The following is a 17,880-nucleotide window of genomic DNA, read 5'->3' as shown; positions in this document are numbered from 1 at the left end:
TGTCTTGCTGACAAGATAGACTTATTAATTTAGATTTTTCCATGAATTCAATACAGCTTCATAGCAAGCCCAAAGCACAAGTGTTGCTCCAGAACCTTTTGCTTAGAAGCCTATTCTCTTGTATGCTTCATGTAGGTAAAATCACTCTTTTCAGCAGCAAGATACCCATACAATCAGAAAAACTTGTATGCATATTTATATCTAAATAGTTTTCTGTGTGAATAGCTCAACTTCTCACCTGCTGTTTCTGAAAAGTAGATTTATTTATTTTTCTTTTCTATTTCACTGTGCCTTAGGGGCTATTTTGCCATGACTGTATCACTGTCTTGGAAAACACCTGTTAACTCCTTCAAATCTTCAAATCTTATTCAAGAAAATATTAATTGCATGCATTGAGAGTAGATTCATTTATTTAACTTTCTTTATGTAACTACAATTCAGTAGTCGCATGACTAAGCACTCGTAAGGTGCAATTTATCTGATCTACTTTTGCCATCTACTTTAGGATGAGATGGATCGCCCCTACAACTGCCTATTGCTGTCTGTTGAGCCTAAGGTGACTCAGATGCAAATGTCTACATTTATTTCAATGAACTTCACAGTGAGGATTTAATCTAGATGAGGGAACTGCTATAACACAACTGACCTTGCAACATGAAATGCTGAATCTTTGCTAATAATTCCCCTAATTTACTAACTGGTGCTCAGCTCATAACAACCAGTTCATTGCCTTGTTTAGTAAATTTAACAATCACAATTAAAAGCTAGGGAAGCAGAGATGGAGAAATTATATTCTTGGTTGACAGACAAACATTACCTTTTAGCTATAAGATGCAAGATTTTTTTTTCCCATGACAAGCAAAATTCTAGAAAAAAGCTTAGTGACCTGATTATAACTAAATGATCTGTTTCTGGTGTTCTGTGTGTTCCCAAAGCACAGTTTTATGAAAGCATTCCTTTAGCTTGAAATATGATGTGCTCAACATAGCACATTTGTCCTTAAGGCTGTATGATTATGCTTTTGCAAGCACCTAGACAGCACTTTTCACCCACAGATCTCAAACAAATTTACAAAAGTAGGTATCTGTCACTGACAAGCATTTGTCTTATGTCCCATGATGTCAAAGTTGCATGCATGGTCTTGTCATTAAAAGAAGTGCTATGTATAACAGAATAAACACTGACATTCTGCAAAGAAACCTTCTGAAGTTAACGTTCATCTTATTTTAATTTTTGCAAGTGAATACTTTTAGAAAGGGAACACATCCATCCACCTAGGAACATACACATTCAGTTTATGCTAAAAGAAAAACACATATTAATACATATTAATAATATATATTTTAAACTTATTAATATACTATATTAATAATAGTATAAAAGTAAAAAAAATTGTGTTTAATCTGTTAAACAATAGAAAAATTCTTATGAACTAGTGATACTGTCATTGAACTGGAGAGAGTTTGAGAACAAGCTTGCTCTGGCTTTTTCACCCTATGATTTGGAATCTGCTCACAGTACTGCCAGCTTAACCAAAAAGGATTAACTCTCATATCCAACTGAGAACACAGATAATTCTCAGTAATTGGTAAAAAATGAAGATGAATGGGGCTGAGAGATAAGGAGCAATTAGCTCATCAGCAGTTACAGCTGTGCACTCAATCCGGATCCATCTCTTGAGTCTCGGTCCCTTTTAAAGAACCTAAGCAGAATAAGCACAGGACACCCCCTCCCAAAAAATTGCCATACCTGCCCATCATTCCTCTGTCTTCCATTTTATTTCCATGCTATACAAAGACACCTGTCATAGCATTCTGTGTAAATTACTATCTCTCCCAGGACCTGTATCTACAGCCAATCTTCTTTTACATTAAAAAAAAAAAAAAAAAAAAAAAAAAAAAAAAAAAAAAAAAAGGAAAAAGAAAGTGGAAAAAAAATCCCAAACCCAAAACCCGGAAACTAAATGACTACTGTAGACACTTTTAAGTTCCCTGTCAATCGTTTCATTACAGCAGCATCATCTGTTTGAAAATATAAGCAATTCCCTCATCTAATTATAGGGAGGATTTGAGGTTCATTAACATTGCCAAGGCAGAGAATCAGATGTGCAACTGCAGAGCTGTGCTCAGTGGCCTGCATTCTCTGTTTCCTTTTATTTGCTTTTTCAAGGTCTCCAAGACTTTTTCCTGAAACCATAAAAGTAATTCTTTCCCTTAAAATAGACACGTGTGTTTAGAAAAAGGAAATTACTGCATTTTGTACTGTTCTATTATTGGGCAAGGTCACCGGAGAAAAATAATTTCACCTAAATCATTTTATCTCTGATTCTGGATGAAAAAAAAGAATAGTATACAAGCAAGCATTACTTTTGAACAACACATCACAGGAAGCTTTGTGTTTGTCTCATAATTTTAAATATTGCAAGGTAACACAGACGAAGAGGAAACCCAACATGCCAAGAAAATATCCTAATTTTCAACACATTTTGTGGTTGTTTATGGAGTAACATGCTAGCCACGTGTAAAATGTTGCCTTGTATTTCCTAACTGTGTTTAGAAACTAAGAACACCAAAGTCTTTATGATTGCTTCACTTCCTTAAAGAAATAATAGCATTTTTTTTGTATGAATGTAGTTTAAACAATGACATTTTCTTGGGACATCTGTTTTGAGATCACATTTTGAATAGATATGAACTCATTTCCTACTAAGCAAGTAATTTACTATTGTTGATAGTTGTTTACAAGTTTTATGAGTCATATTTTAGCAAGTGGCAAAGGTCTTAAGAAATCCTCTGAGTATTCCCTAAAGTGTATGCATAGTGTTTTCATTATATAAAATGTTCGGGAAGCAAAAGTATACGGACTTTTCTTCACTTCCTACCAAGTCATAGATAGCAAACTCTAGCTCACAGAAATAGCTTTAAAAAGGTATTTATTTCAAAGGCTTTTATCTTTTGCTGCTGCAGGTTAATGAAGTAGGACAGCAGGGCAGTAAGTACTTAAGCAGCAAGGAAACAATTGAGCTGCTTTACCTATCCGTTGCTTCAGAGCATCAGATGGCAAACATACAACTGATCCTAACATCACACTAAGATGTTAATATGACAAAGAGTAGAACCTCATCAATGAAATTTAAAATTTGACCTTGCCACTCTCTTTTCATTCTGCAATTAATTAAAAAAAAAAAAAAAGAAACAAAACAAAAAAAGCCACCAAATTCAGCAAAAAAACAAATACCCAACACACAGCATAATCTTTCTTTTTCCTTTGCTGCCCTACTGAATTAATTTTTTAAACAAAACCCCAATAATTTATCTACCCTGCATGTTGTATGTAGAATTGCCACTAAAAAGAACCTGGGACATTTTTCCTTCTTATCTGCAATGTAGCTCATATCAGCCAAGCTGTCACAAGACAGTACTTGATATAAACAAGAGATTGCAAAGACATCTCAGTAATCAATATTAGGATGGCTACAGTATGGAAGCCCCAACCACTGCATATCATTTGTCTCAGCATCTATTTCTATGACCAAATGAAGCATTAATTCAAATCATAAATCTATGGTGATTTAAATCTGGGAATGAGCACCTGCCTTCTTTAATGATTTATTTTGTACATTTCAGTAAGCAGGAGATTTGTCCATATGAACTGACAGGTCACCTTCAGATGCCAGTAGCAGACTGTTTATCACCATGCAGACGAGCATCTCATCTTAGCAAGTAAATATTAAACTAAAAGAATCCAATTGATTGTGGATGGGGGAGAAAGGCGTTGCAGCCATATATTTTACTCAGTGTGCTAATACCTCACTCTGATTCCTCTGTAATTTCTTTTTTTTTTATCTTTTTTTTCCCCCCTTCTAAAATGATAATTCTGGTGGGAGGATGCAAGCTCAAGGTTACCAGCAAAACTGAGAGATATAAAATAATTACTTATTAGTATCATTGGCTTCCTTTAACTCCCTGCACTTGCTAACCTTTTGGCCATTGCTTCAAAGGACCAAGTTAATAAATTTGTGTAGTGCTCTGTATAATTATACAACATTCAACAACAAAAATTACTTCTATAATTCACATTAAATATTTGATTAAAACCAAAAAGGAATTCAATTCAGAAGTAAACCTGACAAGTCGATAAGATAAATAAAATAAGGGTCCTTATTTCATTTATCTGCCTTTATTGTAGGCATTGGAGCACGGGATGATCAATCCATGCACACCATAATGCCTGCTATGTATGGGCTAAGATGTATCAGTTAAGCTTTTAGCCTGGTTGGATTGTTTGTTCCTTTTCAGTTTGGTCAGGCACATAACCTAATTTAAAAAGCAAACTAAAATCAGGTTGTTTTCTTCTGTTTTATTCTTTCCTCTGTCAACCTTCTTCAGTAATGTAATATTTCATATTCTTGCCTAGCAAGCCATAATTTAAAACATTAATGGTATATGGACTTGATAATATTTATTTGAAAATACATAAATAAATACCTGAAAAAATGCAGGAGAAGAAGGAGTACACACCTACTACAAAGCAACACCTTTGAAATATGAGTTCTTGTCAAGATAATACAGTGTGCTAATTTTCAAAAATGCAACTAATAAACAAAGAACTTAACTCTTTATGAACCTAATAATACCCTGACATTAGCAGCAGTAGGAATCACTTCTCTGACTCCATACGCATGACCAACACTGGACACTAGAAGGGGTTCACTATAAAATAAACAAATAAAAGCAAAAGGTTTTTGAAAAATCCTCTGTATGAAAGGTGTAGCTCAGGACAAGATGCACAGACAAGCAAACTGTATTTTCAGAACCATTCCTCATGGAACGGAGACAACTACAAAGCTATTCACTCTACTCAGAAGAGCTATTTTTTTCTGAACAAAATTAACTTAATTCTTCATTCAGTTAAATTGGGAAATTAACTGAAGCTAACAAGTAAGTTAAGAGGCTGAGAGGAAATTTTGACAATGACAATAAATAATCTTGCTTCGCTAACTTTGTCCTACTAAAGTAGCTAGAATGTATTTTCTTAAATAGGGAAAATGATTAGGCTGTCTAAGAGCATATTAGTTATCTAAATTACGCCTCAAACAATGATTTCAAAATAGATATTTTTCGTTTTTATTCAAAGGAAGTTCAGATATTCCTTCTATCCACTCTTCTACAAATACTCTGCATGGTTTAGATGTTATTACCTGTTAACTTTTCCATCCCCATGGATGCATATGTGTTTTATGACTAGAACTGCCAAGCAGAATAATAGCTCCACAAGCCAGTATTTGAACTTTTTATTTCACATAATGAATTCATCTAAGCCTGAAAATCTAAACTGGGTTCTAGTTCTAGTACACACTCTTTATCTTCTCAGTTTGCACTTACACATTTCTCACTTTCTCATTACTTCACTTTTCTCCCAGTGTGCTAGAGGCCACCTGGTCCTTACACTTAATTTGTACCTATCTCCTCCTCCCAGATTTCAAAGACACCTGCTCTTTACCCTCTCTTGTTTTCTCTCCAAGAGAACAATCTTTACACTAGTATTCGAGTGACTGCATATGTTGGTATCTGAGTATTCACACACAATTTAAGACAATTTTCTTCACCATCATAGAGGCATTTTTAAAACCTTTATTTAAAAGGAAAACAGAACTAATCATATAATCTCCTTATGCAGTAATGCATACATATTGTCGCTATTTACCACAGTATGTGCCCAGGTGAACCTGTTCTTTGAACTGCAATTCAGATTATTTCTAAATAATACCCTACCAATGCCTACTGAACTGTACAGAAACACTGTTCCCAAACACATATTTATTTATGTTAAGGCTAGTACATATGCTCTAAGATTCATTCCAAATGTATTTAGAGGATGAAAAACTAAAAAAAAAAAAAAAAAAAAAGCTAGACAAAGGGCCAAAATAAAAACAAAAAAGCCTATCTGAAGCCATTTTATTCCAGTATACACCAATCTTCCTTGCAGTCTTCTGAACGTACCTCTCTGTCATTGAATTTCTGTTGCTGAGTTAATACTGTCTCAACATGATAAAAGGATCCAATACAATGAAATGGCATAACAAAACATTTTACAGCAGACACACACAGATGATTAAAGATTTAATCAACAACAACAAAAAGTTATCCTAGCTTTGAAGTATGCTTTAGCAAAACAAATTGTCCAAACAAATGAATAAAGTATACTGAAACAATTCTTTTTTGAAAAAGAACAAGAGTTGCTGATGGCTGCTTAAGAAATGGAAAAAAATGTTAACTACATTTTAAGAACGTGTTTATTAAAATAAAATATGATAGGAACTGCAGAGCATGGCAGAATTTATTGTGTATGTATGTTTTCCTTTTGTCACAGGGCACATGAAAGTATGAAATATTTTGCTTTCAAGCTTGTGTTCTGAATTACCTAAAGTCGATACCCAGCACACTGAGCAGGAGACATTGTTAAATTTCACTTTGACACCATCATCTGTCACTCCACCTGTACTTTGAAAAATGAACTCTAAGCAATCAAACCACTTTCTTTCATGGAAAATATTAACTGGAGTCTGCAAAAGTAGCCTGTGAAGAAAAGAATGTTTTTGTAATAGTAACAACAACACTGAACGCTGGTGTAAAGGCCAGGTACAAAATAAAACTAAAAACATTAAGAAAAGGAAAACAAATATGCAACTTTTTACACCAAATCAAGGACTTCAGAAGGAAGTTCAGAAAGATCACCATTTTAATAAAATATCTCAGTGTTATGGACATATAATAATGCTATGTCTGAAACTTACCAACACTTGAATTCAGATCTCCATTTTCAGAGTCTGCTCCATGCTGGTTATTATTTGCATGATAGTTGGACATAGCTTCCAGTTTGATTTTTTTCACTTTCATTGCTTCTGCTATGGCAGCATTGGTGGCAGCTGCTGCTGCTGCAGCTGCTGCTGTCAGACCTGCAAAGTATGAAAAAAATTTAATATTCATTATTCTATGAGTCTCCATTATTGTAGGGACTGTTTTTATTCCTTCATGCTTGTTACATAAGAACAGAGAACACTGCAGAGTATTATTCCTCCTTGGATTTGAAAACTATCAACTTTTTCAAGTAAAATATTTCACATCATATTTAGATAATTACTCCTGTACATTCATCTAAACTTTAATTTGGTATCTTGTAAGTGCGTTCATAATACAATCACAAGTAGCTGCAGCTACAAATATATGGAGTCAAAAATCTAATTTAGTTTCAAAATGGTGTCCTGAGTGTCGGACTAGAATAGGTGAACATGTATATAACCATACTTAGGAAAAAAAATTCCTTTAGATCTCTAATGTTTGACATGCTAAAGAAAACAGAAAAAACAGGTCTAAAATTTCTGTTTATGAGTAACAGATGATAGAACCGAGACATTTCTCATTTTGTACGTAACAGCACGGAGATGTAGTTGTTCTAGGAAGCATTTCTAGAAAAAAATAATGCAGAACATCATTTTGCTCTCCCCAGACTTGAAGGCATTAAGGTATTTATCAACAAGAAGGGGAACTATTAACCCATTTAATACCAATCCCAAAGCCAAGTGCTCTGCCTACCAAACCAAGTTTCTGCCATCCAGCCTTTTACAAGAATGTTCTACAAACCCAGGAAAATTTCTTTGCCAGGAGCAATTGGAGAACTGGTCCAGTTCTCCAGTAGCCTTCAAAACTCAAAATTAGATGCAGCCCTTAATCAAAGTCACAAGTGTCAGTTTTTGACCTCTTCCCTGAGGCAGGGTAATTCTTCTGCAGTCCCCAAGCCCTGCTGCTGCCCACCCAGATCCCTCGGTGGCAGCAGAGAGAAGCCAGTGTCAAAACACCACAAGAGCTGCCTCCCCCACACAACTGATGCAGGGGGCAGAGACAGAAATGAGAGATAATTAATCTAAGAAATAAAAGAGAAGGCAATAAAATAGGTGAGTATAATGCAATGATGCATTATCAGCCCTCAGCCTGTGATGCCAACAAGAAGAGAACAGACCCTTAGTCATTTTGAATCAAGATTCTTGCCCTGAATGTGGAGAAGGCTTGAAAAACTCAGTGTAATTAGTTTAAAGGTGCCTGCTCGTCTGATTTTCAGCTACTCTGAGAGGTGCAAAGTCTCTTATGGGTCTCAAGGGGAACTAACTCCACAATTTACTATTCTAGTGGGCCAAGGCTGCTGTCTAGCATAGGAGGAGTGAAATTTAGCAGGAAAGACCAAATAAGCAAATAATCCCAGGCTGCTGAGGTAAATATTGCTACCACCATTGCTTCCCAGGGTCTCTTTTGACTCCTTACATGGAAAACAAGCTCACTTTTGCCATGTTTTTGGCTAGTGATGGGGAGGGACAGAAGGCAAATTCCAGCAGGGAAAAGCAGAAGGTGAGCAGACATCAGAAAATCTATGAGGTGGATTAAGAGGTGCCTTTGAATATATTGTTGCTTGACTCAAGGTTGTTTTACCTTATTTCTTTGCATGACCATATAAAGATTAGCAAACGGTTCCAGCCTCCTGACCCTCTTCACAGGCTGACTTCTAACACCTCCAAGTGTAATGAGAATTACTGACCAAGTGATAATTACAGATCAATATTCTTTAGAAAACTGCTGTGTTCAGGTAGAAGATGTACCAAAAGCTAAAAATAAATGAGAAGGATAAATATGAGGGTTTACTTTTATTTTAGCTTCTGCTACTATTACAAATTGTGCATGTTCTGATCTTAAAAAGGTATTGACAATAACATGGATTGCTTCCAATTATATTTTTACCTTAGAGGAAGGATATGAAGCCATACATTATACAAATTTGGTTACAGTCCCTAAATTTGGCCACAGAAAAAGGGATGGTGCACCTCTGAACTTTGGTTTGCATCCGGTGTTCGTTAAACAACACAATAACCTATATTTCCTTTTTAAATATATGTATACATCATCAAAAAGCTAAAACCAGAATTTTTAAAGAAGAGTCCTTTGGAGGAATATTCCAGTACATTATATCCAATGACTAGAATAGCAGGTCCCAAATTTTTGGATGTGACTACACTTCTACAGTTCTAGTGGTTTTTAAGTGCTTCCAAGTACTGGGGTAAATTACATCCTAAACAGATCCTGGACACAGGACTTGTGAAACCACCTGTAATTATTATATTTCACTGGTATAATGACCTGGATGCAGAAATCCTAAAATAAAAACTTTTTTTGCTACAAAATTTGCAAAAGAAAAGTGTGTTTGAGTGCATGTCCTTGGATAGGGACTAAGAAACTAAAATACAAATTGCTTAGTTCTGTAGTATGATTTTTGCAAGGTAATGCTTGTGGTAAAAAATTATAATTTTAAAAAGCAGAAATTAAACAAATAATTTTATGCCTTCTCTTATACAACCACAGAAATTACTGAAATGATTACTTTGCTATGCAGCAATTAATGGAAACCATATGAATCTGAAATGCCTGTCTCATATAAGCACTGGTGTAAGTAAGGAGGGAAATGTAAGGAATAATGCCCATATTCATGTAAGGAATAATGCTCAGAATTCTAGCTTTATGCTGATCCTCACAGCAATTCCAGCCTACAGCACAGTTTCTCCTTTACTGCTACTTTTGCCTAGTACCTGACTGTGATGATATAGCAAAGCAAGTGGCAAGGAAGGACTAAAGCCAGTTAGTGCTTTATAATCACTGGTGCACTGTGGTGTACTGGGGTGTGGCACAGCCCAAAACTTCAACACAGGGCCCAACTTATCTTTCTTATCTCACTAGTATAGGCAGCCAAATATAGTATAAGCAAAAGTTAATACACTACTATGTATCTATATGCCTATTTTAAAATACTAAGTTTTAAAGCCCCAGTATGGGTATATACCCAGGGAAACACTTGGGATTTTTTAAAAATTTATTCTTTGAAACAGTCTTTTGATGTGAACATTATTTAATATCAATTTACTCTTAGAATAAGTAGCCAAGGAATTTCCAAGGTGCACACTTGTCTACACTAGAGAAATGCTATCTTCCAAAAATTAGATAACCAAATATAACCTACAAAGGAAACTGAAATGAAAAAAATAAGGATCATACCAAACAGCCACATAGGTATGTTTTATTCTTTAAAAATATTTATTTGAACAGTTAAAAAGTATCAAGACCAAAATATTCAACGGATTAAAGTCAGTGGTAGTTGTCATTAATATTCTAAAATTGATAAGTTGTTTATGTCTGGCATTCTTCCTGCTGATTATGCAGTGAGACAGGCAGCTTTATAAATATCTCATCACTCCATCGTCACACAAATTTCATCGACAGTGCTCATGCACAGCTATTAGCAATATGAATCTAACCATTACAAGAGGAATGAAAATCGAACATGTGGCATTAATACGCAGTCCTGGTTCCTAACCATCTGATAGGCAGATGGTGTAAAGCGGATTCTCCAGCTGAAATGAAGGGGCACATCATTTAAAACCTTGTTTGCATTCTAACTGATATCAGTGCCATATTGATATACATGATACATCATGGCAGTATTTGAACAATCTAGTTTGTTTCAGTCATAAATGTTTACAGCCTTGTTTTTTATCTTTAGAAGCATGTTCTGAGGAGCGTATTTTTAATTTATGAAACCTATTGTTTACTTCTGTTGAACCAGAAGATTAGCAAAGAGCAGGAATATTAAATTACCACAACCACAGCAGTATAACTAAGATGGATGAATAAAGTATGGTTTTTCAATAAAAGATGTTAGTAAAGGAATTAAAAAATTAGCCTAGACATTTTATGCATTAAATACATTTATTCATTTAAACCTTACAGCTTTTTTCCCATGTGACATACTTAGAACTTTAATGCTTTATAAAGCCATTCATTTAAATCTCTTACTGCGTGCAATTAATCTTGTCCAACAATTTAATTCAAAAAGCAAAACATAAGAAAGTAAAGTTCGATTCAACCATCATGCTTCTGAAGTAATCTCCGTGTTGCTGACAGTTCCTATAGACTCATCAGCAAAAGTCTGTTCAAGGTGTCTTGCAGGAGCTGCATGAATTTGAATTACAGCTCAATTGAACGCTCGCCAACCCTTAGTAGGAACTCAGGAACAAGAAGCAGAACACCAAAAGAGAGCGCGAAGGATCCTTTCCTACTAAGACCTTCTCTCTTCTGTCACTAGATTACTTTGGCCTGTTGGGTGTGTTTGTAGCTGTTAATTATGTTAATAAAGTTGCAGCCTGCTGTCTCTGCCAAATATAATCATAAGCTTTCTTCTGCCAAGTCCTAGTCTAATTTACACCCGTGCAACTCTACTGAAGTCAGAATTTCGTGGGTGAGAATGAGACCAGAAGTATGCCCAGTATGTGTGGTCTCTAACACTGAAAAATGAGTGAATGAAACAGAAAACAATGACAAAAAAACCCAGCATCTTCAGAAAACAATTCTGTTTTAAAAGCAAAGTCCCCGAGAGAGCTGTCATATATCATGACAGATTTTCGAAATATATATGAATTACTGGTGGGCACTAAATCATATCCAGGGTTTCTGCTTTCCAACAAATACTATTGCCTGCCTGCCTTAAGAGAAAGCTCTTAAAACTTTCAGTTTTGATGCTGTGAGCAGCTTACAACACACCCTATTTGTGAAGCAAAATAGAAAAGGACCTGTGAGTCTAACTTTTTCAGTCTTGAACATGTCTCAAAACACACATTTTTTAATTGTATGCCTTAAACTCATCCTGGGACAAATTAAAAAATTATTTAAATAATTGATCTTAATTCACTTTTAACTTCCTTCACATAATTATGCCTAAGAGTAATAGCAATTCCTAATAGTCATTCCAATAAATAATTAATAATTTCCTTAATGCAACTATTAACTTCCTTATATTTTATTTTATATATACTTATATGTATATTTATGGGTACTTACAAAATTCAGTAACGTGTATGTATTTGCACAACCTCCTTCTTTAGGACTTCAACAACATTTTCAAGGAACTTAACCTTTGTCATCACAGAACAGGCAGAAAACCAAAATACAACTGTCAGAAGTGTGTTACTTTTAATTTCATTTATTTGCTGGAAACTTCATTCTGCAGAAACATTTTACTCACTGCATGGGAAGAGGTCCAAATCTCATCTCAATTCTAAATGAACTTCTTTCATTATTTCAAATTAATGCTTAATCCTTTTCCTTCTAGTTTATTTCAATGGTGCTGACTTGAAAATAATTCAAGCCCTTTCTTGATTTAATATCAGATTTCATATTGTGCTTCTTACTTTGGCAAAATTCCTACTAAAATCTGAAAAAAATCTGCTTGAGAAAGAAAGGCAGGGTTACCTCCTAGGACGTGACCCCGATCACTGTAGGTTATTGCACTGGTTTCATGGGTTTCAGCACTTCAGGTACAAGTTTTTGGTAGCTTATTACGCTGCTGCCTAGTTATTTCAAATGAAATAGGATCCTAACCTTAGTCTCTGATCTAATGGGTGTTTTATATAGTGTGATACATAAAACAAGAAGGGGAAAGCAATCTGCAGGAGGACAGAGGTCTGATTATGTAGACTGGATTGCACAAAGGAGAACTTCAGACTACACCATAATGTTCCACTAAAATATACTGAGTTTCAGTAGTAGAATTCTTTATGTATAATGTATGTCTGGAATCTCAATTATCTAGAAATCTTATTTCTGTTAAGCTGTCTGGATTGATCCAATACAACAAGCTTGGTATACCCTAAAAATTTCATTACCTGTTATTTTGGGATAATCAAAAGAACCTTCTCTGGTCCCCCTAGCTGTATTTTCGTGATTAACTAGAGTGGTTCAGCATAAACTGCTCATCCAGATAATTTTTTTTAATATCTTTCAAAGGGCTATTATTAAAGGTGCCATATTAATGAAAAAAACCCAAAAAACTGTACCTTAAATATTGTTAAGGAAGGAATACTTTAAAAAAAATCATCCATGGTTTAGATTGGTGCAACTAAACTGAAACTGACAGCCCTGCACTGGGAGAAAACCAGTGTATGTGAAGCTCAAACCATCTGTTGTTCATCAGTCTAATCAGACCTTTTTCCTGTAACTACTCCTAACTTATAATATGAATTTTGAGGCCTGGGTATAGCATTTAAGATAAACAAGCAAAAGAGCTAAATTTCCACAGCAATCTTCAAACCTAAAAATATTTCTGCTTAATTGTGCCTCCACAATTAATAACACAGTTGCAGAAATAAAACATTGACGTAGAAAGCAGCAGTGTCCTTTTCCTTTATTAAGACTGCATTTTTTGAAATAGATCTACTACCAGTTCACTGATGCTTCAAAAAAAAGTGTAAATGGAATGATTTTATCACTAATATTTGCCATTTATGGAACTGATTGACTTACATTCCATGAAGTTATTCTTTCTAGTGGATTTATTCCTTTGCACTGAAGAGTAAAAAGTGAAATCACAAAGTGCATTTCAAATACCACAACAAATTACTAACTGTTACAGCTTCACAGGGTTTTGTAATTATGAATTTATTATTGGCTTGGTGCAACTGTGACAGAATTAAACAATGTATGTTGCATAACTGCCTGGCTATACTGCAGTTTTCAGCAACAGTTTAAAATCCTACTGGAATGCACACAGCAACAGTACAATACAATTAAGAGAGAACATTCTTTCTTAAACAACAGTCATCTTTTCAAAAGCAATAGATTCTCAGTTCTCATTCACTCTGTTGCATTATTCATTTCATGTGCAACCTCATGCTGGACCATAAATTGTTACTTTATCTAATCAAAGGCGACTTAACTCCACAGAAGGTCAAAGGTTTAATTTTGTGAAGTATTATCTTACGCTATGAGTTTAACGGAAAAATAGAAGAAGAAAAACAGCCAAGAAACTGGTAATAAATGAACCTTTATTGCCTCAGGCATTGGCCTAGTTAATAAACTTTCATTGAAGGTTTCTTTCAACTGTTATGGACAATGAGGTAAAAAAAATCTTAAATTACAGCCATGTGTGACTTTTAAAGCGGGCATTCTTTTTTATCTCAACCTCCCCAGCTTAGGAAAAAGACAAAGAGATTGTCTTCAATTTCTTAACCAAAAATGTATGCTTCTAAACAGATAAAAAAGTGCAGACCAAGCCTTTTTAAAGCAGAGGCCAGCTTTGAACAATATAAAAAAATACTTTTCCTTAAGTGTCAAATCCTGATCCACAATGTCTTTAACTGAACAGCATGCAGTTCCAAAAAAAACCGAAAAGTGAGAAGGCAAAATGCACATATACTAACGATATATTATGCTAACAGTGATGGTTGGTTCCTGCAAGACTTTCTGGTTTATATTTGCATTGCTAGAGTGCAGTAACGGCTCTTCCTTAATAGAATGACTTATTACAGGAACAGCTTCCCTGCACTTTTTACAAACAGAAGTTCTTTTCTTCTTTTTGTGTGTATTATCTCATGTTCTCACAATACTATTCTCGCTGTTAGGAGAAATTAAAAGGTTTAACATAATGACAGTTACTGGTGGTTATTGGTGCTCTGTGAATTTTCTTCATTTAATGTTCTTAGATTTTACTAGCTACAATGTCTTTTATCAACATACTCTTTGGGACCAGTTTAGAGAAGCATATTATAGCTTAAATTATACAGTAAAAAACAATAAGAAGACCAGTAGTATTTAAAAAAACCTTAGCCTTTAGTCTAATTTATAACTAGATGGACACAACTAATTAACTGTAACAGTGCTACAATTCAAAAATACTGAAAAGACGTGTTCATGCCGGTAACAGCAGTAATGTAGCTAAATACTCATAATCTTTCAACCAGCAGGAGCTTTTGTAGGTTTTTTTTATAAACCTAATCCACAGCTTGACACTGTTCTTTGATTGCACACAGTTCTTTGATTGACACTGTTCTTTGATTGACACTGTTCTTTGATTGCACACAGTTCTTTGATTAAACTAATATCTAAACACTGCTGAGGCAGTCTGATGGCCCTGTGGAAGTATGTCTCCCTACAACTTCCGAGCTCAGCCTTGCAAACAGAACTGCCAAATTCTTTCCCATAGACCCACTGTAGTCCATATGCCCAATCATGTGAGTGAAATTTAACTTATTCATGTGTATAAGTATTTGTGGCACCAGAACAACTTCAGAATAAAATGAGATTTTAGCTGTGGACCACAATGGTGCAATTTTAGCTTTGATGTCCTTCTGGTAGGATGGACGTGCTCCCAGAAGGAACTGTTCTCTGTGCGGAGTCGACACACTGAAGAAACGGCCCACTAATATTTAGTTGATGGGTTATCAAAGCCTTTGTGGCCTTTATGGCTTGGATCCTAAAGCAACATTTTTGCCCAAAGAAAGATTAGATTCTCACTTCTGGTGCACAAGACTGGTCAGCTACAGACTTATTTCAGGCTCCTGATATCCCCAGAAAGTGAATACAGCATTATTCCTAGTCAATGAAAGAGAAGGCAAGAAATTCAGGGCTTTAGCTAAGATGAAATATTACCACAGCTGCTGATTAGAGCAGTAGACCTTCAGTAAATGTCTAAAATATAAACTACTATTTCAAGATACTTTAAATAAAGTTTCCATCGGATTATTCTTTAATGGAGTAAAAATATACTGTATGTATTAAAAAAAACCTAAAATGTCTTTAAAGAACAATTTTGATCCTGTTTTATCATATTTAGCTTTAAAGTAGATATTGTTGTGAATCTCCTTGCCCCAAAAAATAAACCTGTATAATACAATATATATTAACAAATTCTACAACTGTTTTCTGATTACCTCTCTCTATCTGCAGTGTGCAAAGCAGGTTTCACCAAACATTACAAAGACAGAAGTCAATATAACAGTGGAAAAAAGTCCCAGAAATCCCCCACTGGTTATTTCAAGACCTATACACCTTTGTTTTAACACAGCAAGTTGAGTAAGAGAATTTTCACATTTCTGAATGTAAAGAATTCACCTGTAAGGGTCAGGAGAGTCCTCTCTCTTTCTTCATTCTTTTATTCACTAGAAGTGTTATAACTTCAAGAGCTGCACTGTGGCTTTGGGGCTCTTTTTTTCTCTTTTTTTTTCTTTTCTTTTTTAAGTTTCATCAGATCCATTATGCATTACTCTCTGCCAGAGGCAAGGCATGGGGCTAAATGTACTGTTACAGCACAGTGATGGCAGAGTTTGTACTGTGATGCAGAACTGTGATACTGTACAAAGTAGCTGTGATAATGACTCACAGGTAACACTGTGTAGTCCTTTTTTCAGATGAAAATACAGTCAATTGTCACAGACAGTCCTCTCTCACCTTTATGCTCTAATTGTTGCACAAGGTAACAGAACACTAAATCCCACAGGCAGCACCCTGGGTGCTGACCAAGGCATTCGATGAATGTTTTTTGGTGGCCTGTCCCATTTGAAGACACAGTATCTCTTTCCAGTTCAAACTATGGCACAACAGGGGCATGATGTGCACTTGTGTCATGATCCAGCACTTTATCAAAGCATGGATATTAGGACAAATTTGTTCACGGAAAGAGTGGTTAAACATTGGGACAGGCTCTCCAGGCAAGCGGTGGAGTAGATGTGGCACTTCTTGATAATGTTTAGTGGGCATGGTGTTTGGTCAAAGGCGGGACTTGATGATCTTGGAGTCTTTTCCAACCTTAATAACCCCATAATTTTTTTTTATTCTAAGGCCAAATTATCACCCTAAACCAAGGGAGTTCTCTCACACCCAGAGTATTCAGTGAATACTGAACTTCATTCAACAGAATACTTTTATTTTGTACCTCATAATTGCCTGCTACAAAAAAGTAAACATCTGAAGACTATTAATGTTGTTAAAAGGAAAGTGTGGTATTAATAATGGATACATTATTACTGTACTTGATTGCAATATGAAAACAAACATGCAGTACTTTTTCTACAGTTTCTACCATATTGGCATAATTGCAGTTCTATATTATGAAGACCTGCAGACATTTGTAAATTCAGATTTACATAAATGATTGTATGTATTGCTTCTGAAAGGCATATTCTTTGAAGCTGACAAGTGATTGGTACCACTGTTTAACACATTACGAACAAATATCAAGAGGTCATCACATAAGCAAGCATAACAGAGCCCCAACATTCTCTATAGCAGAAACCTGAGAAATCCTCATGATATGCTAAGCAAAGGAGACATTATATGTTCATTGCTAACAATATTTTATGAAAGAAAAAGTTTTATGTTACCATGATCCTCTCAACTTGGTAGTGTCCACCAAAAGACTAAATATGATGACAAGTTATTTCACAGATTCCATGTTTTGTAGGGAGAACTAGATTACAATTTTCAGCAGATATTTCTTCAGCCATTAACAAACAGGATATCAACATATTTGGATTTTCACAAATCTGTTACTGGAAATCACTTTTCTTCACCTTCTCAACATTCGCACAAGTGCAAAATGGGACGTGTGCTTTCTAATTTCTCATCCCTCTGGGTTATGACCTTCTTTCTGATCATTGCTAAATTCCAAGTTTTAGACTTATCTGACATTCAGATTGGCAAGATGGACTGCACACTTAACACAGACTAATAGAAATAACAGGCAAAAATTTAATTAGTATCTGGGTAATAACTCACTATATTTATTCCAACTACAAGTAATCTAACTTTAATCAACAACAAGATGCAATCTCAATACGTAACAATGAAAGTATTAACACTCCAATTGAATTTATTTTTCAACAAAAAACATGCATAGCCCATATAGTGTACACGTATTTCTTCTGTATTTTCTAGATATTACTGGTCTTCAACATAACGACCTCTAGACTAAAATTTTTAGTATGAATAATTTGAAAAAAAAATGGAACAGGAT

The 17,880-nt window shown here is 35.0% G+C and overlaps 1 protein-coding gene across 4 annotated transcripts in view; it reads right to left on the bottom strand.

Annotated features, from left to right (window-relative positions):
- Positions 1–17,880, bottom strand: part of DACH1 (dachshund family transcription factor 1) — a 357,124-nt gene that overhangs the window by 163,746 nt on the left and 175,498 nt on the right. For all 4 annotated transcript variants that reach the window (XM_069009250.1, XM_069009258.1, XM_069009277.1 and 1 more), the window contains exon 3: positions 6,797–6,958. In XM_069009250.1, coding sequence (XP_068865351.1) covers positions 6,797–6,958 — 162 coding nt within the window. The remainder of the gene's footprint in view (positions 1–6,796; positions 6,959–17,880) is intronic.

This window comes from Aphelocoma coerulescens, chromosome 1 (genome assembly GCF_041296385.1).
Source record: "Aphelocoma coerulescens isolate FSJ_1873_10779 chromosome 1, UR_Acoe_1.0, whole genome shotgun sequence".
Lineage (NCBI taxonomy): Eukaryota > Metazoa > Chordata > Aves > Passeriformes > Corvidae > Aphelocoma > Aphelocoma coerulescens.
The sequence above is the reverse complement of the archived record's forward strand: the minus strand, read 5'-3'. Positions and strand labels throughout refer to the sequence as shown.